The sequence below is a fragment of the Haliotis rufescens genome, unplaced genomic scaffold (assembly GCF_023055435.1).
Source record: "Haliotis rufescens isolate VD_foot unplaced genomic scaffold, xgHalRufe1.0.p SCAF_13, whole genome shotgun sequence".
NCBI classification, from domain to species: domain Eukaryota; kingdom Metazoa; phylum Mollusca; class Gastropoda; order Lepetellida; family Haliotidae; genus Haliotis; species Haliotis rufescens.
The window spans coordinates 40,424,678-40,452,376 of record NW_025963813.1 but is presented as its reverse complement, the minus strand read 5'-3'; the positions used below and the strand labels follow the sequence as shown (position 1 = coordinate 40,452,376).

Genomic DNA, 27,699 nt, shown 5'->3' with positions numbered 1-27,699 from the left:
TTATTGGTTACATACTTACATACCCCCCACCCAAAATAAGGCACCGCCCGCCCGCACTATATTTTCAAAAATCATTGCCTGAGAACCAATTCTTTTGTTTTCTTAAGCCTTATAAAAGAAGACATGAAAGGAAAGGAAACCTCTCTTTTCTTCACCATGTAAACACAGGTCCTTTACAGTGACTGAAGCTTAGCACGAATGTCAGGATTATTGTCGTAACTTTAATTTTTAAAGTAGACATTTAGTCATCTTCCCGAGACAAGAGCATCCACTAGCCTTTTTATCAAAGTCCTGTTTCCAATCTTGCCACATCAAGAACACTTTCCTGTGCTAAATATGATTGGACTATCGCACATATCGATAGTCCAATCAGACGTTTCATGAATGTTTTCGTTATCTGATCGATGAGGTCGTCACCTACGGTAGTCGCCATGTTTGTGAAGCAATACGAGGTAAGAACAGCGATCTAATTGGATATCGCATTTTCATTACAAGGGACACATCTCGTGATATACGCGAGGTGGCGCCAGGGTCGAGCCGAGTGGCCTTGATGTGGCAAGGGTAGAAACTAGGCTTTGATATGAGCTAGTGGACACGCTTGCCTCAGGAAGATCACATTTAGTGTGTCCTTAGAGTCATATACAATACCAACAAACCTTAGGGACCTCGTCCACCTCGACACTGCTATACCAATGTGTCAAACAAAATTGACATTTTAACCTGGAATTGTTTACCTTAAGAAGTATTTTGAATATCAATGTCTGGTGATATATTCTGACAGTCGTCATCCCTTCATTCATTACAACAATCGGCAGAGTAGCAGGGTGTCTGGTAGTTCCCTACTTCCACTCTCATGCACACTCTTCATCACACATCATATCCATGAACTGTGAAGACATTCATATCACGATGGTTTTGTCTCGAATAACACTTCTTTTTCAGTCTGTCTTCCAAGATGTCCGTGGTGATCTCTCTTCATCCTTGGTTCATATCAACTGATAGCACTTCCCAGTATAAGTATAGCCTTCATGCCGTGTCATGTGACCTTAAGTAGTCGGATGCTACAAACGGACAAGAATTATTTATTCTTTTTTAAATCGGTGATAGTGTGATCAAACGAAAGGTAGAAGCATGCTGAAATTAAAAAAATGAAAATTCAAAATTTTGCCAATTAAATCTAAATTTGTTGACAATTTTTTTCATCAGTATGAAGACTTTCATGTCACCATGTGATATTTTGACACAGAAGGTGCTGAATCACAGACTATATATCCAAGTATTCAGCATTGATGAACGCAATCTGCTTGAATACTATATTCCTTCAACTTGTTCAATATATTCCTTCCTTTGAGAAGCTTATCCTTGGGTTGTACAGCACCTGTTTGGATGCTTCTTGCTTTGGAAGAACTGAGTGTGGTTCTACATTGTTGGCATGGAATCCATGGTGATGTGTTGTCTGTGAAGATATGACTAAACACAACCACCTCGATGTAATGACGCACCAGGGCTGCAGAGCTGTGAATCATATAAGGTTTGTCTCCAAAAGAACTAAAAACTTGGCATATCCATTTTCCACCATCTTCGAAATATTTTAGGAAGGTTTTTACGTCGACAGCTGTGAATGTATCAATTCCATGTTTGAGAAGAACAGAACTTAGCCGTGTGCATGGTGAGAGTTGAGTTGTCTTAAGGTTGACTTAAGGCACAAAGTCTTGATCTTAAGTAGTTGTCATTGTCTCTTCTTTTGTCTGCCGTTGCCATGGTTACCCACTGATCTGATGAGGTAGATGACGAGCAGAAGGGGAAGAAGAAATGGAAGCAGAAGCCATGTGACCGGTTCACCTGAATCAGAAAAAAACCCCATTGAATCACCCATTGAATCACACACAGTGTTAAGGAATAAGTGAGATTGTTAACACTACACGCAAGTCCAGCCCTTCCAGGTTCTCAAATGATCCCCGGTCCGACTGCAGAAACCCCAAAACCTCTGTGGATATTTGACCCCTAACTAGAACCCAAACACCCTCTCACATCTCACATCCATTATTGCACTTACTGTATCTGACGTAATAAGCGCCCCGCTCTAATAAGCGCCCACGGTGACACTGCTGATATATTGGCTGGTGAACAATCCCAATTAGCTCCCCTTCTGATTGATCAATGTACACAAGACTTATTTATTCGCGTATAATATGCACTCGTGTGCTATATGCACCCTTAATTATGGGCAATAAAATTATGGAAAAATATATCTGTCGTACATAAACATTTCAGGCTGTCAGCATAACCATGAAACTTATCTTTCAACTCTGTTTTTTTTCACCAAAATAATATTCTAAAATGAGCCCCCCATGTCTAATATTGAGAGCACCCTGGGCGCTTATTACGTCGAATACGGTATAAAGCAATGTGCATGTGTCTGTCTGCTTGTACAAGTACAGGCTAATGCCTGTTTTGTAGTGCTAGCCCACTGAGATACCATGCCACAGAATAACAGGGATACCTTACTCAGGCACAGCATACTGTGAGTGAGTGAGTTGGGTTTAACGCCGCTTTTAACAGTATTACAGTTATATCACGGCGTGTCAGCTTAATGTGGGAGGAAAGCCCGAAGTGATGCAGGTCTCTGACGTTTACCACTTCGGTGAAACCCACGAGCACAGGTATGGTGCTGACAAACCTAGAAACATAATTGGGGCGAACTGGGATTCGAACCCACAATCATAGGTTTCTGGCGTGCCCAAGGGACGCAACTCTGCACAGCGAATCGCAGCGCCTTAGACGACTGGGCCACCCGTGCCCCCCACAGCATACCGACCAGTCGACTCCAAGCCGACCAGTCCTTGTCTTATACCCTTAAGGCTGAGCGCCAGGCAGGGTAACGCCTTAACGTCTTTTGATACGACTCAGGCTAGGATCGAACCACCAACCTGCTCCCTTCATGGGCAGATGCTCTGGAAGCTGGAAGCAGTCACGCAAGAGTGGATAGGATGGGTTGTGTGGCTGAATGGAGGCCGTCATCAAATAAATGTTTTGTTTGTTTGTTTGTTGTTTAATGCCACACTCAGCAATATTCCAGCTATATGACAGCGGTCTGTAAATAATCGAGTCTGGAACAGACAATCCAGAGACTGACATCATGAGCATTGGTCCACGCAATTGGGATACGATGACATGAATCAACCATGACAGTGAGCCTGACCACCCGATCCTGTTAGTCGCCTCTTACGACAAGCATAGTCGCCTTTAATGGCAAATATGTTGCTGAAGACCTATTCTACCCCGGATCTTCACAGGTCTCAAATCCATGTAACCTGCAACAATGTCTGAATCAGTGCTAAAACCATCACAAAAACTAACTCCCTCACCACACATACACAGCAACATGACACATACCAAAGTTCAAGGCTTGTAGTTGAGCCGGCCACAGTTCTTCCTTTTTTGATGCTTTCGCTGTTTGTTTGGAGTCTTCCTTTTCCCTCTGCTGCTCTTCACACAAAATTCTGACAGGGATTATCTCCCCTTTGTCATTCTCCTCACTGAGAGTTGTTTGAGATTTCTTCTCACGTTTTAATGCCTCAAGCGCCTCACTTGCCTCTTTAAGAAGCTTAGCAGTTCTTGAGTCGTCCGACTTTGCACGGAACATGTGAGCATACTTTCTCCGTTCAGCTGCCTGCATGGCGTTTGTACGGATCTTCGTGATCCTCTGTTCCATGTGCTCGAGTCGAGCGTTCTGTTCGTTTTGAAGTTTCGTAAGGACAGGATGGTCATCCAGAATTAGGTTATCGGCACTGAATGACCCCTTCACATGATATGTCGGATGTCCAATGAGATTCCTGTTCAGAGACATGGTGCTTCTCTGTGTGTCCTGGATGAGCAGGGAATCGCTGGAGTAATACTGGCTTGTGGGGACTGACAGGCGGTCCATTTCAGCCGATAGTCTGTTCAGTCGGGTTTTTGACAATGTCCTCAGACGTTCAAGGTCCTGATAAGGTGATGTGTCAAGGTCAATGTCATCGTCTTCTTTCCTTCTTTTCTTGTTTTTCCTTCTCTTGCTTGTTGTGGCACCCATAATCTGAAATTTGATAAAAAAAAATATCACACTGATCCCAATAGTTACATCCGCAACAATTACATGGCATGAAAAAATACAGAAAAGTGCCCAAACTTGGTGATGATCAGTCCCTAACAGAGTTCCAGATGGCCGTCGGTCACTGGTCACAGATAAAATTTCAGTTTGGTAGATGGTTTGTTTAAGTAGTCAGACTTTTGACTGATAGAAATGCTAATAATGCACAGCCATCAGAGATCGTAATTGAAATTCTAAGTGAGTGAGTGAGTATGGTTTTACGTCGCTTTTTAGCAATATTCCAGCAATATCACGCCGGGGGACATCAGAAATGGGCTTCACACATTGTACCCATGTCGGGAACTGAACCCGGGTCTTCGGCATGACGAGCTAACGCTGTAACCACTAGGCTACCCGGCCGCCCCTGAAATTCTAAGCACCGCATGTCTTTACATCATACTTTCTGTGTTTTTGCATTATACTTTCTGCATCATGGGGAAATGCTTTAAGGAGCTGTAGTGACTTTGCCAAGTGCTTTTCTTATCGCGACATCCATTGGTCAGATTGTATACATTCATCCAATCATGAAAAGTATTGCATCGATTTGTTGTTATGGTCCTTCCACCATTTTGTTAATTTGACTAAATGACTTTTGCCATGACTTTTTTTTACATTTTTTGGGTCCAAGTCATTGACTTATATACAGAATTTTGTGTCAAGGTCACTGCTTAATAGTTGTTTAACACCACACTCAGCAATATTCGAGCTTTATGACGACGGTCTGTAAATCATCGAGTCTGGACCAGACAATCCAGTGATTGATATCATGAGCATCGATCCACACAATTGGGATCGTTGACATGCATCAACCAAGTCAGCGAGCCTGACCACCCTATCCCGTTAGTTGCCTCTTGCGACAAGCATAGTCGCCTTTTACGGCAAGCATGGGTTGCTGCAGACCTAATCTATCCCGGATCTTCACGGGTCTCACTGCTTAATAACCAGGTGACAACTTTCTGTTACAGTCGATCAAAAAGATATTCGGGCGTGTATATGAACTGATAACATTTCAGTTTGATGAGCTGACGCACTTTGAAATGGAGGTTGTTTAACTTTACACAGTTACAGGTCAGCAGATCAAAGGTCAGCTGTGGTAACCATATCTCCGTGCTGCTCCCTGTAAACAATTTTCATATCAACTTGACGCTACACTGATAAAGATATAAAAAAAATAAAAGAGGGAGCATCTCAAAAGTCTGTATCAAAATTGTTTACAGGGAGGAGCATAGGCAACCAAAGGTCACAGTGTTACTAGATTGCCAGGGACCAGACCACAAATTAATTTTCCACTTGCATCCAATCAAGATCATAACTGCCTCCCTTTGCCCAAGCGGAGACTTTGTCTTCGGTCTCTTCGATAGTGAGACCACAAAACAATTGAAAAACCAACTCTGCAGAACAGTGCATGATGAGTTTGAAGTAGAAGTAGTGAATAAATGGCAAAACTCAATGAAAGCGATAGCGTTAACTTTCTAGCTTAGTAAGCACATACACTTTATAGAATTGAACAAAAAAATAAACAGATTTTCCTGCGGCTGTGAGCAATTGTTCACACAATAAATTGAAACAAACACACCCTGATGGAAGGAATCCCCTCTGTGTTTATGATTTCAAACCAGTCTGTGAACAACGTTACACAATGTATGTGTCCGCTCCACAGTCAACCTCAGTCAGCCATAGTGAGCATTCTGATGCTAAGATTGGGAGAAGGGAGGGGGACAAAAAGCTTCAACTAATGACATTATATAAACCTTGGGTTGGTTGGTTGGTTGTTTAACGCCGCACTCAGCAATATTCCAGCTATATGGCGGCGGTCTGTAAATAATCGAGTCTGGACCAGACAATCCAGTGATTAATATCATGAACATCGATCCACTCAACTGGGATCGATGACGTGCATCAACCAAGTCAGTAAGCCTGACCACCCGATCTCGTTAGTCGCCTTTTACGACAAGCAAAGTAACCTTTTACTGCAGGCATGGGTTGCTGAAGACCTATTCTACCCCGGAATCTTCACGGGTCTATAAACCTTGGGAGAAGGGAGGGGGGCAAAAAGCTTCAACTAATGACATTATATAATCCTTCCACTCGAAGTTCTGGACACAGCGGCAGAAACTAACATTTTGAGTCCACTAGTCCTTACAATTATATAACATACAGTAAAACACTTAAACATGGCAAATTTCTACTTGTCCTTATGATACCTTAACTATTGGGCACTTTGGCAAGGACTACAGGACTACTGCCAATTTTTAACGCTGTGGACATGCAGTGCTGGATTTGACATAGAGAAGCCTGGGATTCTTTATAAAAATAATGTTTCAGAAAATCATAGAAAAAAATTGATTTTGCCTCGGGTATTACAGAAATAAGTGTTCTCTGGGCATGCTGGTGTGTTCTGCAAAAGATTGAAATTGCTCAACATCTCCTTTCACAAGTTCGGAGAAAAAAGTATGAAGCATTGGCCGAGAAAAATATTTCTATCTCACCGAAAAATACCATGCCTCCTTCAGACAGATTATTTTATGGTTAATACCTAATGATATACATGTATATATATACTCCAGTAATGGTGTCCGTTCAGCAGGTGCCTGACAAGAAGAGGGAGGGAGCTTACTTAGAATTACTACAGGGTTTCAGCTCCACCTACAAAACTAGGGGTCTAGATGACCCCCAATTACTTATTTCATAGGTCCTTACAGAAAATATGAGGGTCCTGTAAAGTAATGTTTTTGTTTGTTCGTTGTTTAACGCCGCACTCAGCAATATTCCTGCTATTTGACGGCGGTCTATGAATAATCAAGTCTGGACCAGACAATCCAGTGATTGATATCATGAGGATTAATCCACGCAATTGGGATTGATGACATGCAATCAACAAAGTCAGCAAGCCTGACAACCCGATCCCGTTAGTCGCCTCTTACGACAAGCATAGTCACCTTTTACGGCAAGCATGGGTTCCTGAAGACCTATTCTACCCCGGATCTTCACGGGTTGTAAACTAATGAAATAGTGTACTACAAGATTTAATATTTACTTGTATTACAGGAACTTTATATTACTTGTCAAGATTGGGATGCAATATATATTTCTTTCTGCATCCATTCTATATATTTGTGCGGACTGGACACACATTTCTGCATCGTGTAAAACCCTGCTCCAACATGAGCTGCAGTGACTCACTAATTAGTAGGTGGTGGGGGGGCGATGAGGGCGGTGGCGGACTGCAGCTGGCCGACACTCACGAGCTGAGGGGTGCAGAGGGCTCCTCCCTCTCACAGTCCACATCATCTGAAATCATAAAGAAACAAACAAAGTTATTGTGGTAATTACTGTGTATTTTGTTGTTGAACAAGCCTGCTATGTGATGGCGGCGTGTCAACAATCATGTCTTCACCAGGTAATCAAGTCTACACCAGGTAATCAAGTCTTCACCAGGTAATCATGTCTTCACCAGGTAATCATGTCTTTCCCAGGTAATCAAGTCTTCCCCAGGTAATCATGTCTTCACCAGGTAATCAAGTCTTCACCAGGTAATCAAGTCTTCACCAGGTGAGGTGAGGTGAGGTGAAATGGGGTTTAACATCGCGTCCAAGATTATTGCACTTATATAGCGATCTTCACCAGGTAATCAAGTCTTCACCAGGTAATCAAGTCTTTTCCAGGTAATCATGTCTTCACCAAGTAATCATGTCTTCATGGTAATGCACAGAAAGCAGTGACCGATGAGTGAGTAGGGTTTAACTTCGATTTTAACAGTATTCCAGTTATATCACGGCATGTCATCTTAAAGTGGGAGGAAAGCCCGAGGTGAAACCCACGAGCACGGGTATGGTGCTGACAAACCTAGAAACATAATCGGGGCGCACCATGATTCAAACGCATAATCATAGGTTTCTGGCGTGCCCAAGTTACGCAACTCTGCACAGCAAATCGCACCCGTGCCCCCCTCAAGTTATTGAGTGTCAGGTAGGACTTTGAAGTGTTGATAATACAAAGAGTTAAAGACATTTGGGCCACCCGTGCTCCCCCCATCACCCATCATCATCATCATCATCATCATCATCATCATCATCACTACAGTATACTACAATTATAACAAACTCATAGGGACTGTTATTTTAGTTCGTTTTAACTAAAGTTCATTATAAGCATATACAACATATACAGCAAATGGCCAAAACAAAAAAAACAGTTTGTAATATCCATCACTTAGTTATAAGCGTGTTCGTTAGAAACATTGTTTACTGTATTATTCTTTTATAACTTCAATTCATAAAACACTAGCTAATTACTACATATCAATGCAATATCTTAGTCTGTCATACAGACCCTGAAACATATATATCTAATACAGCCCATGCAAGTCTATCATGTTTGCCAAGTCTAGATTACTGCAGTATCATTCTGAAAATGAAGAGTCTCTGGGTTCCTTTTAATAATATTTTTGATAATTTAACAACTGTTTTTTTTTCTGTAAGATGTATTTATTTCAGAGACTACATGTTAGTATAGCAATATCTCAACATGTCTTCATATACCGTATTTGACGTAACAAGCGCCTTGGACGCTCTCATAATTAGAAATAGGGGGCTCTCATTAGAATATTATTTTGGTGAAAAAACAGAGTTGAAAGATAAATTTTGTGGTTTATACTGACAGCCTGAAATGTTTATGTACGACAGATATATTTTTCCAGAATTCAATTCCCCATAATTAACGGTGCATATAACACACGAGTGCGTATTATACGCGAATAAATACGTCTTCTGTACATTGATCAATCGGAAGGGGTGCTAATTGGGATTGTTCACTAGCCAATATATTAGCAAATATCGCTGTGGGCGCTTATTAGAGCGGGGCGCTTATTACGTCGAATACGGTACATGATATACAATTTAAGATGGAGGACCTGTTAATGAAGGCATCATGAGGCCAGGATGTGGAGGTATGTCTAGCAGGGAGTAGATGAAGCTGTGTTGAAACATAAGCAGACTGGCGGAAGTTTACAAGTTGGCACACTTGCACTTTGTTACTTCATAGTGGGCACATCCTGACCTGTGTCGGTTAACATGTCAAGTGGCCATAGTTCCTTCTTTCTCCAACTTTCTCAAGCTTTCCTCATCATTAAATACTGGTCATAAATGGGTTTTTTTACAATTTTGGTACTCATAAACCTAGTGATTATAAAGTACCTTTTAACTTGAATTGTTTTTCAGTTTTGAAATAAAGTCACAATCACCACAGTAACTGATCATACTGGTTATAATTATAGTTCTATTTTTTAATTTTTTTATCAAAACATGAATACACCATAAAGCTCAAGATCATTTACCCAAAAAACTAAACAATGCAAAACTATAAACCAATGTAACAAAATAAATCAAACAAATCAAGATTCTATGACACAAAGATGACACAAATCAAAGATTCTTAATAACCAATCAAACAAAATAACACAACAAATCAATGATGACACAAATCAAAGATTCTTACTACCCTCGTTACAACCAATGAAACACAATAACACAACATATCAAATACCCTACGACATTCATCAACAAGAATCCTATCATGTAAGTCAGCAATAAGTTAACATCACCAGGTCACGGCCATCAACAAAGTAAGACATTATCACCTTATGGCCTAATTCTTCATTAATTCATGCCTCACCTGAGCCAGTCAGAGTACACTGATGCCTGCCTCCGTAACCAGGAGATCCTCAAGCCACAACACGACACACAGAGCATCCAGTTACTCACATGAAGGAATCCGTTCCTCTGACTACAGGGAGTGATAAGGAAGGCCAGCATCTATCTACACTAGGTATATATAGACCGAGCTGATTCTACACCTCCACTGCAAGCTGGGAGTTACTGTACTTGTCTAAATAACACATACATCGGCTAGAATATAGCTGCATAGTCCACAGGGGATCTGGCGATGACTGTGAGTCACCTCTTCCTGGGGCTGCCGGAGTCAGTGTCCAGGATGTAGCAGAGTGCTGACAATGTAGGGGCTTTCCTGATGTGAGTGAGGAATTTCCTGGTCTCTCGTGTGATGCGCAATACCTTACATCTTCACTGATAGGTGTGAAGAGCGAAAAGGAAACAGTTACGATAATATACCTCACACCATGAAATATAAAAAATGTGTTGCAAAAACTCAAAGCAGGGGCTTGTATCAGTGCTCAATGAACATGGGGTACATACTTGAGGCAGGTGCTTGTACCAGTGTTAAACGAACATGGGGGGACATACTTGAGGCAGGTGCTTGTACCAGTGTGTTAAACAAACATGGGGGACATACTTGAGGCAGGTGCTTGTCAATGAACATAGGGTACATACTTGAGGCAGGTGCTTGTACCAGTGTGTAAACAAACATGGGGGACATACTTGAGGCAGGTGCTTGTACCATTGTTAAACAAACATGGGGGACATACTTGAGGCAGGTGCTTGTACCAGCATGTTAAACAAACATGGGGGACATAGTTGAGGCAGGTGTTTGTACCAGTGTTAAACAAACATGGGGGACATACTTGAGGCAGGTGCTTGTACCAGTGTGTTAAACAAACATGGGGGACATACTTGAGGCAGGTGCTTGTACCAGTGTTAAATGAACATGGGGTACATACTTGAGGCAGGTGCTTGTACCAGTGTGTAAACAAACATGGGGGACATACTTGAGGCAGGTGCTTGTACCAGTCTTAAACGAACATGGGGGACGTACTTGAGGCAGGTGCTTGTACCAGTCTTAAACGAACATGGGGTACATACTTGAGGCAGGTGCTTGTACCAGTTTGTTTAACGAACATGGGGTACATACTTGAGGCAGGTGCTTGTACCAGTGTGTAAACAAACATGGGGGACATACTTGAGGCAGGTGCTTGTACCAGTCTTAAACGGACATGGGGGACGTACTTGAGGCAGGTGCTTGTACCAGTCTTAAATGAACATGGGGTACATACTTGAGGCAGGTGCTTGTACCAGTTTGTTCAACGAACATGGGGGACATACTTGAGGCAGGTGCTTGTACCATTGTTAAACAAACATGGGGGACATACTTGAGGCAGGTGCTAACAGTGTACCAGTGTTAAACAAACATGGGGGACATACTTGAGGCAGGTGCTAACAGTGTACCAGTGTTAAACAAACATGGGGGACATACTTGAGGCAGGTGCTAACAGTGTACCAGAGTTAAACAAACATAGGGGACATACTTGAGGCAGGTGTTTGTACCATTGTTAAACAAACATGGGGTACATACTTGAGGCAGGTGCTTGTACCAGTGTTAAACAAACATGGGGGACATACTTGAGGCAGGTGCTTGTACCATTGTTAAACAAACATGGGGGACATACTTTAGGCAGGTGCTAACAGTGTACCAGTGTTAAACAAACATGGGGGACATACTTGAGGCAGGTGCTAACAGTGTACCAGTGTTAAACAAACATAGGGGACATACTTGAGGCAGGTGCTTGTACCATTGTTAAACAAACATGGGGTACATACTTGAGGCAGGTGCTTGTACCAGTTTTAAACAAACATGGGGGACATACTTGAGGCAGGTGCTTGTACCAGTGTTAAACAAACATGGGGGACATACTTGAGGCAGGTGCTTGTACCAGTGTTAAACAAACATAGGGGACATACTTGAGGCAGGTGCTTGTACCAGTGTTAAACAAACATGGGGGACATACTTGAGGCAGGTGCTTGTACCAGTGTTAAACAAACATGGGGGACATACTTGAGGCAGGTGCTTGTACCAGTGTTAAACAAACATGGAGGACATACTTGAGATCTGGGTTAGAATAGGTCTTCAGCAACCCATGCTTTTCGTAAGAGGTGACTAACAAATGCGTGGACCGATGCTTATATCAATCACTGGATTGTCTAGTCCAAACGCGATTATTTACAGACTGCCGCCATAAAGCTGTAATATTGCTGAGTGCAGCGTTACAAAACAACCAACCAAACAAAACATGTTTATGGCAGGTGCTTGTATCAATGAACAATGAACATGGGGTACATACTTGAGGCAGGGGCTTGTATCAATGATCAATGGACATTGGGTACATACTTGAGGCAGGGGCTTGTATCAATGATCAATGAACATAGGGTACATACTGGAGGCTTGGTTTGTATCAATGATCAATGAACATAGGGTACATACTGGAGGCTAGGTTTGTATCAATGTTCAATGAACATTGGGTACATACTTGAGGCAGGTGCTTGTCAATGAACATAGGGTACATACTTGAGGCAGGTGCTTGTCAATCAACATAGGGTACATACTTGAGGCAGGTGCTTGAATCAATGATCAATGAACATGGGGTACATACTTGAGGCTAGGTTTGTATCAATGATCAATGAACATTGGGTACATACTGGAGGCTTGGTTTGTATCAATGATCAATGAACATGAGGGACATACTTGAGGCAGGTGCTTGTCAATGAACATAGGGTACATACTTGAGGCAGGTACTTGTATCAATGATCAATGAACATTTTGTACATACTTGAGGCTAGGTTTGTATCAATATTCAATGAACATTGGGTACATACTGGAGGCTTGGTTTGTATCAATGATCAATGAACATAGGGTACATACTGTAGGCGAGGTTTGTATCAATGTTCAATGAACATGAGGGACATACTTGAGGCAGGTGCTTGTCAATGAACATAGGGTACATACTTGAGGCAGGTGCTTGTCAATTAACATAGGGTACATACTTGAGGCAGGTGCTTGTCAATGAACATAGGGTACATACTTGAGGCAGGTGCTTATATCAATGATCAATGAACATTTTGTACATACTTGAGGCTAGGTTTGTATCAATGTTCAATGAACATTGGGTACATACTGGAGGCTTGGTTTGTATCAATGTTCAATGAACATAGGGTACATACTTGAGGCAGGTGCTTGTCAATGAACATAGGGGGTATACTTCAGGCAGATGCTTGTATCAATGATCAATGAACATAGGGGGTATACTTGAGACAGGTGCTTGTATCATTGATCAATGAACTTGGGGGTATCTACTTGTGGCAGGTGCTTGAACCACTGCTCAATGAATCTTGATGCCTGTCACTGTTAATCTAGGCACTGATCGGGTTGACAGTTCAGTGTGCATTTCTACATGTTTTTTTCACAAAGATCGCAGCAAAGATATTCAATCACGTGCATGCACTCATCTTGCATATTCCAATATCTTAATTCCATTATGCCGTAACATAATTCAAGAAATTCATGTAACCATGAAATTAATCTGCAAAATGCAAGTGTCCCTGGCTCACATTAATAAAGTGACACATTTTTGTCTGGCCATATTGGGAGTATATTGTCTTGTCAGGTTCACTCCACATGAGCAGAAACAATGACATACATAACAAAGCTCAAAATAAACAATGTAACTGAGTGCTAGATTTAGACAGTGCTTCCGTGTCAAGTGTGATCAGTTTGTGTACATGGTGTATACACCATGCTCTTGTGACAGTGGCCAACTGTCTTTGCTGACATCTTTGTTCTTGGTAACCTTGTGTATAATCTAATAATTACAAGTCAAACACTGCATACCCACGATGTGAAGGTGTCGAGTACAGCAACAGCAGTCGTGATGAATACACTACACTGGTCATTTACTTTCAAAGGATTCAGCGAACTCGTGAAATAACACCTGTACTTTGTACAGTGAGTGAGTGAGTGAGTATGGTTTTACGCCGCTTTTAGCAATATTCCAGCAATATCACGGCGGGGGACACCAGAAATGGGCTTCACACATTGTACCCATGTCGGGAATCGAACCCGGGTCTTCGGCGTGACGAGCGAACGCTTTAACCACCAGGCTACCCGACCACCCCACTTTGTACAGTCTTCATCAGTGACTGACATAGTCTCATCTGATTTTTCTTGTTTTGTTTTGTTTGTTGTTTAAGGCTGCACTTAGCAATATTTCAGCTATATGTTGAGTATAATCAGCTATATTCCAGCTATATGACGGCGGTCTGTAAATAATCGAGTCTGGACCAGACAATCCAGTGATTGACATGAGCATCGATCCACGCAATTGGGATACGATGACGTGCATCAACCGATCCCATAAGTCGCCTTTTACCAGGACAGTTGCCTTTTACGGCAAGCACAGTCGCCTTTTACGGCAAGCATGGGTTGCTGCCCCTATTCTACCCCGCATTACATCACATCTTGAGCAGTTAACGTTAAAGGAGTCAAGACAGCAAGTGATATTATTCAATTGAGCTGCCATCACCTATACCATATCATGGAATTCTATGTCAACAGTCCTAGTGTTATCATTTAATTATTAATTTTTTTAGTTCAAAGGCAGGAATACTCGCAATACCTTAATAATGCAGTGTAGGCCAGAGGTTGACTCTCAACAACCAATCACAATTACTCTTCTTAAAGAGTTCGGTGGCATGTGTCGTCTAAGTGCTGCAATGCGCTGTGCAGAGTTGCGTCCCTCGGGCACGCCAGAAACCTGTGAATGTGGGTTCGAAACCCGGTTCGCTCCGATTATGTTTCTAGGTTTGTTAGCACCATACCCGTGCTCATGGGTTTCACCGGGGAAAACGTCTCAGACCTGCATCACTTCGGGCTTTCCTCCCACATAAAGTTGACACGCCCTGATATTACTGGAATACTGTAAAAAGCGGTGTTTAAAACCCCGGAGTATATACTTACTCCTTCATCAGGTGAACATTCAAAGTTTCGAGTATATACTCAGCGTTAGAAATTGGCACTAGTCCTGTAGTCCTTGCCAAACTGCCCAATTAAGTTAAGGTATCAGTCCTTTTCATAAGGACTAGTAGAAAAAATGCTATTTTGAAGGGTTTTGCTTTATGTTATCATTATAAGGACTAGTGGACTAAAACTGTTAGCTTCTATCGCTGTATACTTACCATTGCTTACACCATTCACCTGATGAAGGAAAAAGTTGTATTCCTCATACCAAAAGAAGCTGACTTCATTAAATTCCCTTCCTTTTCAAGTACTTGTTTAAACTGAACTGTACAATAGGCAATATGGCTTTACATACTGAATAACCTGTCTGTCCATCTGTCTGTATTCTGGGATGTAAATCTTCCTACTTAAGAGGCAGCGCATCCAGTACCATGAGGTAATCCTGACTGACCACCATTACTGCTGTTTGCATCGCTGACAGTACTTACCCAACACTCCATGCCACAGTCTCACAGCACATACATTATTATGGTTACTACGGTAACTAAGACGCATATTGGTGAATGACTCATTGGCATACAACGCTGGGCAGTTGTGCCTCCCCACAAGCAGAGTGTAACTGCATTCTTGGAGTGAGTAGTAAGTCTGGGAGCCTGCCAGACACACCACAATACATACGCTCCACACTCCATTTACCTCCGTAATGTACCTACTGATTAGTCATTACATGCAACGAGGGATTGTATACTACAGCCACCAATCACTGATACTAGATCTTGGTACAGCTGACGCTTTCAGTGTTGGGTCGTAATGTTCATTTTCAGGGATTATGGTTATAGTCTCAGGATTCTTAGTTAGAATACGTCCCCAGCAATGCTGGTCAAAAGAGGCACGGTAACTGGTCCATACCACATAAAACCACAACAACATGGATCATTGCTTAGACTGTCAGTAACCAGAAGTCTTGTTCACACTTTTATTATAAACAGGATAGAATATTCAACAACAAACAACCAACTTCAACACTTCAAAATCCCAAGGGCCCTAGACAGGCATATTTGGAGAAAAAAACTTTTTTTTGTTCGCAATAGGAAATTCAATAAAGGTTTTATTTCGTAAGTTCAGATTTATTTGAGCATTGCATTCAATGTAATATTGTAAATTAATGCCTCCTCCTGTTCCTGATTCCTGTCAGTGAAATTCAAGTCACCTTTCCAACACCATCAGGGGCGGTCGGGTAGCCTAGTGGTTAAAGCGTTGGCTCGTCACGCCGAAGACCCGGGTTCGATTCTTGAATATTGCTAAAAGCGGCTTAAAACCATGCTCACTCACTCACTCAAACACCATCACATTGTTAGCTGAGACACAATCAACATGAATTTGGAAACTTCTGATTCCAATTTACAGGACCCGTGAAGATCCGGGGTAGAATAGGTCTACAGCAACCCATGCTTGCCATTAAAGGCGACTATGCTTGTCGTAAGAGGCGACTAACGGGATCGGGTGGTCAGGCTCGCTGACTTGTTTGATGCATGTCATCGATCCCAATTGCGTGGATCGATGCTCATGATGTTGATCACTGGATTGTCTGGTCCAGACTCGATTATTTACAGACCGCCGTCATACAGCTGGAATATTGCTGTGTGCAGCCTTAACATGTGAATCATTATTGCAATAAACTGCAACACGAAAATAAGGCATATGCGGATCATTCATGATAAATCTGTGTGCAGGGTATACACAGTGGCTGAAATGGGTTCTGCCTTGACCAGAAGCTGAGTGACATCACACCACAGCAGCCTTGTCACGTCAGTCCAGTTTAGTAACCATGGTAACACACCTGCATGTCGCGGATGTAGTGGCCACAAATGTCGCGGACGTAGTGGCCACAAAATGTCCGGGTTACATGATCCAGTCTGATCCCAGGTTGGATGCCTTGTCCACATGACAAGAGAGTTAACTTGTCGCAAGCACACAAGGTATTAGGATCTGTGGGATCACTCCACTGTCACCCTTCTCCACGGAGTGTTTTTACGCCACTTTTAGCAATATTCCAGCAATATCATGGCAGGGGACACCAGGAATGAGCTTCACACAATGTACCGATGTTGCGAATCGAACTCGGGTCTTCGGCATGCCAAGCAAACACTTTAACCACTAGGCTACCCCTCCGCTGCCCTTCTACACCGACAGACCATGGAGCATTTGGTCCCCTGCATAAAAGAAACGGTTGGTTTGGTTGGTTTGTTGTTTTAACGCCGCACTCTATTCTAGCTATATGGCGGCGGTCTGTAAATATTGAGTCTGGACCAGACAATCCAGTGATCAATATCATGAACATCGATCCACATAATTGGGATATGATGACATGCATCAACAAGGTCAGCGAGCCTGACCACCTGATCCCATTAGTCGCCTTTTACAACAAGCATAGTCAAGAAACGGACTCCTCCACCAGCACTGCCCAAAATGTGACTATGATTTATCCACTGTTGTGTGTCATCAACAGCACATTTTTTTAATAAACTGAATGAAGGACTTGAAAAATACACCAGTTGAATGCCACAGAGCTCCAGAAAACTTTTTGAGCAATTGAGTTTTTACTCTAGGGTTTCTATTTTCATTGGGTTATTACATTTTTTATTGGGTAACCAATATTTTTTCACTCATCTATTCATCACTCTGTTGGGTTTTTCTCAAAATTAGTAAACATTTTAAGATTTAAAAAAAATGAAATAATGTTTTAGATGTATATAACTGTTCTAAATATATAGGCTTGACTCAGGAAGTAAATTAGCCAGTCATTGTATTTCGGAAATTAGCTCCTTTGTACGCATGCTGAAAAAGCTTCATTTGGTATTTACACAAGCTGTTTTTGTACATTTGAGTTTTTCCTTTAATGCATGCATTTCTGTACGCAAGTTGATTGAAAGTAATTGGGTTTTGAATATTTTGGGGGGTATTTTACGCAACTACTCTGCTTATCTGTAGCTCTGATGCCAGTAAACTTCAATCATTCAAGTAATTGAGAAATGTGTACAGTCAGTTTCCTACAGTGTCTCCTGGTAGCCCTTCGCCTTTCATGAAACAAACTGCTAAATCTGATTACGTAATACAAAATTTGAACGAGCCTGCATTAACTACGCCAGTTCATCACAACATCAGCTTGATAGCAAAAGCCAGCCCCCACAGAATAGGAGAATTTCATGCAAAATAATGTAAATTAAGTATCGCGATACATGACGAGAAGTAGCATGACACTCTGATAAATACCCTGTACCCATTGGCTACCACAGATCCACTAAATTGGATAAGAATGACATGATGCTAAAAATACTCATCCAATCAAATTACACGCAAGTGCAAGATAAATTCTGTGGGAAGTCACTGATATTGAGAGGCTGATGTTGTGACATCCCTTCCCATATGACATGACATGAAACTTGATGGTAGCAAATGGGTCCTGGGTATTTATAATAAGAGTGAGTGAGTGAGTGAGTGAGTGAGTGAGTGAGTGAGTGAGTGAGTGAGTGAGTGAGTGAGTGAGTGATAGAGTGAGTGAGTGAGTGGGTGGGTGGGTGAGTGAGTGAGTGAGTGAGTGAGTGAGTGAGTGAGTGAGTGAGTGAGTGAGTGAGTGAGTGAGTGAGAGTGAGTGAGTGAGTGAGTGAGTGAGTGAGTGAGTGAATGGTTTAACGCCGCTTTTAGCAATATTTCAGCAATATCACGGCGGGGGACACCAGAAATGGCCTTCACACCTTGTACCCATGTCGGGAATCGAACCTGGGTCTTCGGCATGACGAGCGAACGCTTTAACCACTAGACTACCCGACCGCCCCTTATCAGTGCTTATAATAATAGAAATAGGGTAACGCACAGGATAATAAAAGGACGGTGTCAGCCTAGCAAATTTTCTATGAGCAGCTGATGTTTTGTCTTGCAGTGGCCTCACTTGCTGCCGGAAATAACATATTTATTGAACCCTGCTAAGACTTCCAAGCTTCCTCTATAGCACCAGCATGGTCAGTGAGAAATAAGACAAACATTTGTGCCGGATGTGATGAACAGTTGTGTTGAGACCTGGGTAATAGTATAATGATTGTAGCATGTCCCTGGTGGATATCATGTTTGATGTTAACCTATGAACATGCATGATGTGTGTCACTACTGTATACATGGTATACACCCTCCCAAAGTCTCAAAATAGCGCAAATGAGAATGCGAGTAGGCGAGATGGAATCTGGTGGGAAGCCGGGAGTCGAATCTATTCCGTCTTAGCCTGCTTTGTTGTTATCATTCACTTGGCTTTGGTTCAAACTGTGTGTGCAACTTCCTTATGTTAATCTTAGAAATTTGTCAGTTGTTAACAATTGTGCTGTAAATAACCATAGAAGATGGCCCTGCGGTCTCTCCCATATTGTTATGCACAAGAAACTTATCACAACGTGGGGGTGGAATAGCTGGACTTAAGACTGACTGACTGACTGAATATGGTTTTACGCCGCTTTTAGCAATATTCCAGCGAAAATAACACGGCGGGGGACACCAGAAATGGGCTTCACACATTGCACCCATGTTGGTAATTGAACCCGGGTCTTCGGCATGACGAGCGAACGCTTTAACCACTAGGCTACCCGACCGCCCCAGCTGGACTTAAGGAATCTTCTTGAAGAACATTCGTCATACTGGTACATGACCTACACAAGGGCCGATCCAGGATATGTCATACCATGGAACTAGGGATGTAATGACATGACCTGCACAAGGGCCGATCCAGGATATGTCATACCATGGAACTAGGGATGTAATGACATAACCTACACAAGGGCTGATCCAGGATATGTCATACCATGGAACTAGGGAAGTAATGACATAACCTACACAAGGGCTGATCCAGGATATGTCATACCATGGAACTAGAGATGTATGACATGACCTACACAAGGGCTGATCCAGGATATCTCATGCCATGGAACTAGGGATGTAATGACATGACCTGCACAAGGGCTAATCCAGGATATCTCATGCCATAGAACTGTGTGTAAAACTGAGACATCGTGTGAGACAGAGACATCGTGTGAGACAGAGACATTGTGTGAGACTGAGACACTGTGTGAAACTGAGACACTGTGTGAAACTGAGATACTGTGTGAAACTGAGACACTGTGTGAAACTGAGACACTGTGTGAGACAGAGACACTGTGTGAAACTGAGATACTGTGTGAAACTGAGACATTGTGTTAAACTGAGACACTGTGTGAAACTGAGACACTGTGTGAAACTGAGATACTGTGTGAAACTGAGACACTGTGTGAAACTGAGACACTGTGTGAGATTGAGACACTGTGTGAGACTGAGACACTGTGTGAAACTGAGACACTGTGTGAAACTGAGATACTGTGTGAGACTGAGACAATGTGTGAAACTGAGATACTCTGTGAAACTGAGACACTGTGTGAAACTGAGATACTGTATGAAACTGAGATACTGTGTGAAACTGAGACACTGTGTGAAACTGAGACACTGTGTGAGACTGAGACACTGTGTGAGACTGAGACATTGTGTTAAACTGAGACACTGTGTAAAACTGAGACACTGTGTGAGACTGAGACACTGTGTGAGACTGAGACATTGTACGAAACTGAGACACTGTGTAAAACTGAGACACTGTGTGAGACTGAGATATTGTGTGAAACTGAGATACTGTGTGAGACAGAGACATTGTGTGAGACTGAGACACTGTGTAAAACTGAGACACTGTGTGAAACTGAGACACTGTGTGAAACTGAGACCTTGTGTTAAACTGAGACACTGTGTAAGACTGAGACACTGTGTGAGACTGAGACATTGAGTAAAACTGAGACACTGTGTGAGACTGAGACATTGAGTAAAACTGAGACACTGTGTGAGACTGAGACACTGTGTACTTGGGGCAATCATTAACTACCTAATTGACATACATAATGAACTACCAACTGGAAGTTCAAAGAGGTGTTTGAGGGTCATGACTCAAATTGCTGTGACGGTAAACCTGCCTGAGCCTAGCACCCTTCAACATGTTCAACATGTATAATTTCATAACATCAGTAGGACCACAGTGAGATACTTAAACACTCATGGTGAAAAATGAAGAAGGTTGGTCACCCTCCACAGACACACCTTTAAAATAGAAGTATTGTACATGTCATTAAAAATGTCCAAAGTTGCAAAACTAAGCAGCAAGACTGTTAAGATTTGCCAGAAGACTTCTTAACATGAATAGTGACGTTACGATCAAAGTACACAGATTTATCCAGGATCTTAACTCAGTGTCCAGGCAGGCAAATTGGAGAAAAATATATAGTTATTTTGCTCAATATTGAGATATAATTTTAAGTTCTTTTTTCTTGCAATCAGAGTTTTTTTAACATTGTATTTTGAGACTTTATTGAATGCATTAATACAAAGCCTCTTCCTATATATTGGTCCTCATATCGGTGAAATGCAGGTTGCCTCTTCAATGCCAAACCTAGTTATTAATAATATAGATTAAGATGAATTGGGAATTGTTAGACACTTGCTGCAGACTTCGACCTGAAAATTGGGCTCTGAGCAGGCCAAGATAAATGAATAAGGTATGTTTTGTACCATGGCAACATCAGACAGTTGGAGACTTAGACCAGCGTTCGAAATACCTGCCTGCCCGACCGTCCGAGACGGGCTGATTTCAACTCGGGCTGTCAGATTTTCAAATCCCCCTGCCCGACGGTCGGGTTATATTTCATAGGTGAAAATATTCTAAATATTTCCTGATGATAAGCATTTGGCGATGTGTTATGCTACAAGCAATCAGTTTTCATATTTTTAATTAAATTATCTTGAGAAACATATGATTATAGTGGGCAGGCAGGTTTTGGTCAGGGCTGGCAAGTATTTCAGCCTAGCCAGTCCTGTTGTCTGGCTGAAGTTTTGGGGAGTTTCATACCCTGCTTTGGCAGATGCAGATCGAGACAGATGCAGATCTAGACATGCTAGAAGTCTTGCATGATGATACAACACTATACTACTGCATCATTACCATGTTTACACTGATGCCATGACAACCAGTAAATACAGAATTATTAAATATCTTCATCAGCTATCCCTTGTGCAAATCTAATGAAATTGATTTGCCATTATGCACATGTAATTAGTCATTCCGTATTCTGTTATTTTCTACCCTGTTCCAATAAGATCTCCCTGACCAACTTCAAGACCAATCTGTGAGAAACCCCAATAATTCAGAGGAGTCAGTGAGTTTGGTTTAACGCCGCTTTTAACAATATTCAAGTTATATCACAGCGTGTCAGCTTAATGTGGGAGGAAAGCCCGAAGTGATGCAGGTCTCAGATGTTTACCACTTTGGTGAAACCCATGAGCACAGGTATGGTGCCGTCAAACCTAGAAACATAATGGGGGCGAACCTGGATTCGAACCCACAATCATAGGTTTCTGGCGTGCCCGAGGGACACAACTCTGCACAGCGAACTGCGGTGCCTTAGACGACTGGGCCACCCGTGTCCCCGAAACCCCAATAAAGACGGAACATTCATATGACAGTTCACATTTTCTAACCACAACATAGAAGGGATCATAACAGCCTTGTACATGTTGTAGCTATCGTCGAAAATGTTTTAATTTTCATCGACATTTGACTTTACTATCACTATCACTCGATCTCTGAAATTTGAAAACAAATTTAACTTGTGCAGGGCTACAGATAAGCAGTGTAGTTGCGTAAAATACCCCCCCACACACACACAATATCAAAAACCCAATTACTTTCAATTAACTTGTGCAGAAAACACATGCATTAAATGAAAAACTCAAATGTTTAAAAACAGCTCGTGTAAATACCCAATGAAGCTTTTTCAGCATGCGTACAAAGGAGCTAATTTCCGAAACACAATTACAAGCTAATTTACTTTCAGAGTCAAGCCTATATATTTAGAACAGTTATATACATCTAAAACATCATTTCATTTTTCATAAATCTTAAAATGTTCACTAATCATGCTAATCACTGCTAATTTGGGGAAATACCCAACAGAGTGATGAATAGATGAGTGAAAAAATATTGGTAACCCAATGAAAAATGTAATAACCCAATTAAAATAGAAACCCAGAGTAAAAACTCAATTGCTCAAAAGGTTATCTGGCGCTCTGCTTGTGTCATGTGTTTCGTCTGAAAAGAAGCCCCGCCCTTGACTCAAGAATAGATACTGGCAAATCCCTGGACTGAGATAAATACAAACTACTTACCTATCAACAAGCAATTTAGATCCAGTTTAGAACCCCCTATGTTGGTTATGTTACAGCAAGGGGCTGTCGGGTAGCCTAGTGGTTAAAGCGTTCGCTCGTCACGCCGAAGACCCGGGTTCGATTCCCGACATGGGTACAATGTGTGAAGCCCATTTCAGGTGTCTCCCCGCCGTGATATTGCTGGAATATTGCTAAAAACGGCGTAAAACCACACTCACTCACTCACTATGTTACAGCAATGACATTCATCACTTCAAATGATGACACCCTGTCAACATCGAACACTTAGAAAATTCACAAAAGGGGCTCTTATTAAAATCACACACTGAAATAAAACAGTAGTGAACATGGTGAACAAACTTAAAACGTTTAAAAAAACCAGCTATCCCCTTTGTAAACTTTCCAAGTGTCTGGGACAATTATTGCAGTAACTACGGTAATTATTATACCCCTTCTGACCCGTTATTTTAAGTTTGTTTGTTGTTTAATGCCGCCTCAGCAATATGCCAGCTAAATGACAGCAGTCTGTAAAGAATCGAGTCTGGACAAGACAATCCAGTGATTGAATCAAACATGAGAATCGATCCATGCAAATGGGATACGATGATATGCATCAACCAAGTCAGCAAGCATGACCACTCGATCCTGTTAGTAGTAACAAAATCTGTAATATATACACTACATGGATATTCAAGTAAATTGGTCTTTGTAGTAGGGGGAAGCTTATAAACATGATAAAGATCACTTACAACATGTACAAATTGGTCCAGAAGTTGGTCGGGGGGGGAGGGGGGGGAGGGGGGGAGCAGGGCGTTTAATACAGTAACTATGGTACATCATCACCATAGTAAGGACAGCAATACCTCAAAGCAAATGTGCACATTATTAATAAATGACCTGCGAAAGCCCATTCACGCGATATGGACTTAAATATTTGTAATGTTCTTTGTGTTGGAGAACGGGTAAATTCCATTTCCTGCTTCTCTCACAGCTTGCATGCATATTTAGTCTGGCTATATTGAATGATGATTCAGAGAAAAGTTCAGTATGTCCTGTGAGTGAATGCTGTCCAACCAGAGCCTTCAGCAATATTTCAGCCATTTCATGATGGCCTTGAAATAATCAAGTCTGGACCAGACAAACCAGCTGGTCTATTTTCAAGTCCAAGAATCAATGCGTTATAATATTTGAGGTATCAGGTTTGACCAAGGTGGTTCCATGCGGGCGACCTGTGGCACCCTTCACTTGATTTCCAAGAAATTTACTGATGCCATATCACCGAACAGGCTCAGGTGCCGTTAAGTCTGTAATAGACTGGGATCTCAGTGTTAGAACCCGTGAAGATCCAGGTCACAATCAGACTTCAGCAACCCATGCTTGCCATAAACGGCGACAATGCTTGTGGTAAGAGGCGAGTAAAGGGATCGGGTGGTCAGGCTCGCTGACCTACATCATCTTCAAAATCAAGAGGGCCCTTAAGGTTCGTATCTGGGCCATCTACTATCGTAATTCATTGATTTTTTACCCTGGGGTCATGACAAGGACCCCTTTGTAATGCCTTGTTCTTTAGTGTCCACTGAAGTGGTAAACGTCTGAGACCTGCATCACTTCGGGCTTTTCTCCCACATTAAGCTGACATGCCGTGATATAACTGGAATAATGTTAAAAGCGGCGTTAAACCTCACTTACTCACTCACTCTTTAGTGCCTATGGGACATGGCGCAGTTAAAATCGTACTAGCATGGTTAAAGTTCCCGGTACCAGAAACTGAAAGTTACACTTCAAATATTATTACATGAAACAATAAATGTACTTTCACACAAATGGATGTGACAAACACATGGAAAATAATGGCCATATGGGAGTGCTTCATGCACAGGATAAAATTGACAAAATAACTCTGGGTGGTATCAATCTGAAAGGAAGGGGTAAAATGATACTGCTAATAATCGAGCCTTGTGAATTACATTTACCAAGTTTGAAGGATAAAAAGTATTGTCCTGGTTGGCATGTCTTCATTTCAAAGGGCACAACACCTAAACACCTGGTTATAATGCCACCCTTGTTATAATGCCATGTTTTTCTCAGAACAGATTCCACTGTCAAAATACCATGGTAATAATGCCACCCTCGTAATAATGCCAATGCCAATGCCAATGTTCTTTTTCAGAACATTCAAATTCCATGATTATAACGCCACTTTGTTTTTTAATTTTGACAAAAAACAATGGCAATGTAGTTAATCTTTTGGAGACAGTTCCCTCTTAATCTGCAAACTAATTGCATTGATCTCAGTTATTTTCACAGCTAATATTCCCACAAAGAACCATTCACTTTCTTAAAATATCTGACAAATTAGTTTGATGTTAATGATATTATCCTTTTGATAGGATGTGTCTTGGTTCTTATTTATTTGTCTGTATACTATGTTTGTTTTTATTTATATGTATATCATGTCAGTAAGGTCTGGCTTTCTACTACCTGGTTATAATGCTGACCTTGTTATAATGCCGACCTTGTTATAATGCCGACCTTGTTATAATGCCGACCTTGTTATAATGCCGACCTGGTTATAATGCCGACCTGGTTATAATGCCGACCTGGTTATAATGCCATAATTTCCACTGGACGAAAGGTGGCATTATAATTTAAACAGGGAGGACCATACATTTCTTCCACTGCCTTGACTCTCATGCTTAGTTTTGAACACTGATAAGAGTCAATACACCAATCAGTAGAGGCTTACTTTTCGAATACCCTTTTCGATGTAATAAGCGCCCAGGGCGCTCTCATAATTAGAAATAGGGGGCTCTTATTAGAATATTATTTTGGTGATAAAAAACTGATTTGAAAGACCGTAAATTTTCGTGGTTTATGCTGACAGCCTGAAATGTTTACTGTAAACAGCTTTATTTCTGCGCCGTTAAAATATTGCGAATACCACACTAAAGACAATACTGCGAAGAGATATTTTTGCGAGTTGCCGTGTTGAGATGACCCCTCGATTACCAAACAATAGATAGCTTCTCTCCGAAGCTAGTTAATCTGAATTGGCCGGAAAGTAGGGATTGCGACCAATTATCAAATACGATAATTGACTCAACTCAGTGTCATGACTGTGAGTTTGAATGCAAACAAAATTGTGGACAAAATTGCAAAGGACACTGACGCAATCAAGCGAGGGTGGAAGAAGGCAGAATTACTGTGAGGTAACAGTGACAGTGACTGGTCTGTTTACACTGTCATTTGTGATCTACTGTGTGACCATTCTGCATTCATTTGTGTTTTTAACTTTTTGAGTAACTTGTGGTTCTGGTTGATGATTTCAACATTTGATGACGTGTTGCAATGAATAAAGTATGTATGTATTATTTATACTTATTTTTGCGTTTTTAATTTTTGCGATTGAGTCTTGTTCGCAAAACTCGCAATAATAAAACCGTCGCAAAAGATTCCCTGTTTACAGAATATACGACAGATATATTTTTCCAGAATTTAATTGCCCATAATTAAGGGTGCATATAACACACGAGTGCATATTATACAAGAATAAATAAGTCTGTGTACATTGATCAGTCAGAAGTTGGGATTGTTCACTAGCCAATATATTACCAAATATCGCCGTGGGCTCTTATTAGAGCGGGGGGCTTATTGCATCGAATACAGTAGTTCTGTTGTTATAGGCTGATAATGTGGTGCTGTTCTCATTTTAATCCCAACTAGATAACTGAACACAATTTTGTTGCATTTATTTTTAAGCATGTAAAGATAAGCACGTAAACATTTCATCATTTGCACAATCATTTTTAAATAATAAACACTGCACCTTTCTTTGCAATAAAATCAATGTTTATCAAAACACATCAACTCACCTCGCATTTTGAAAAGAAAATACAACTGCTGAAGTTTCCGACAGACGTCTACAAGGAATAATTACATCCAAAACAGTTGACGGGATTGTAGTATACCGCATTAAGCAGCTGTGAGTCATTACTACGCCTAACTGTAGGTCAAGCTAACTTGTTACACGAATTTCCTTGAAAGATATAAATAAATCTGAAAAACAATCCAGACTTTCTGCACCACGTACGAGATGAAAACAGATCACAAGATCTAGCATGAGATGCTGATGTTGTACATCTCAACGGTTCGCCCTGCATCCGCGAGTGAATACGAGTGCAGTCATGCGAAATATGCCAAACACTGAAAACTGTTAACTTGGTCTGCAGTTCATAGACAGCGCTCGTGGTTGTTTGCACTGTCGACAATCATCTACAGCATGCGATAAACAATATTTACCGTGTTTCGATGTGATGACAACAGCCCAAGCCAGTAAAACCTAATCCTGTCCGCGAGGCGAGCTAACTATGAATGGACCTGCCTCGTATTTCCGATTTCATTCATGACGCCATGTTGGTGGTATGCGTGACGTCACGGTGACGTCAGGGCTGCCAGGTGCCGTTTTGGCAGCGGAGTTGCACCACTTGCCGACAACAGCAGAACCACGGAGAGCGAGATCTTGACAGGTTCGCGGTGATGGACAAACGTTTGTGTGCTGTTTTCAGGCGAACATTGATCGAAGTGACCTTATT

The 27,699-nt window shown here is 41.6% G+C and overlaps 1 protein-coding gene across 2 annotated transcripts; it reads right to left on the bottom strand.

The window, feature by feature from the left end:
- Positions 1–45: 45 nt before the first annotated feature.
- On the bottom strand, positions 46–27,543 carry LOC124116502. Of its 2 annotated transcripts, none has more exons than XM_046477851.2 (4): positions 27,407–27,543; positions 7,313–7,420; positions 3,397–4,075; positions 46–1,842 (listed from the first exon to the last, which is right to left on the bottom strand). In XM_046477851.2, the coding sequence occupies exons 3-4, from the start codon at positions 4,070–4,072 to the stop codon at positions 1,730–1,732; spliced, it is 789 nt and encodes a 262-aa protein (XP_046333807.2). In that variant the 5' UTR covers positions 4,073–4,075; positions 7,313–7,420; positions 27,407–27,543; the 3' UTR covers positions 46–1,729. The 2 variants fall into 2 exon arrangements, with proteins under 2 accessions (XP_046333807.2, XP_046333808.2); XM_046477852.2 differs by lacking the exon at positions 27,407–27,543 and adding an exon at positions 9,803–10,219.
- Positions 27,544–27,699: the final 156 nt, after the last annotated feature.

What these genes read in the sequence shown, in the direction of transcription:
- LOC124116502 (XM_046477851.2), bottom strand. Translation starts at nt 4,072, where the DNA reads ATGGGTGCCACAACAAGCAAGAGAAGGAAAAACAAGAAAAGAAGGAAA. An exon ending in ACTACAAGCCTTGAACTTTG is followed by an intron (nt 1,843 to 3,396) that starts GTATGTGTCATG and finishes TTTCTGATTCAG; the next exon opens with GTGAACCGGTCACATGGCTT.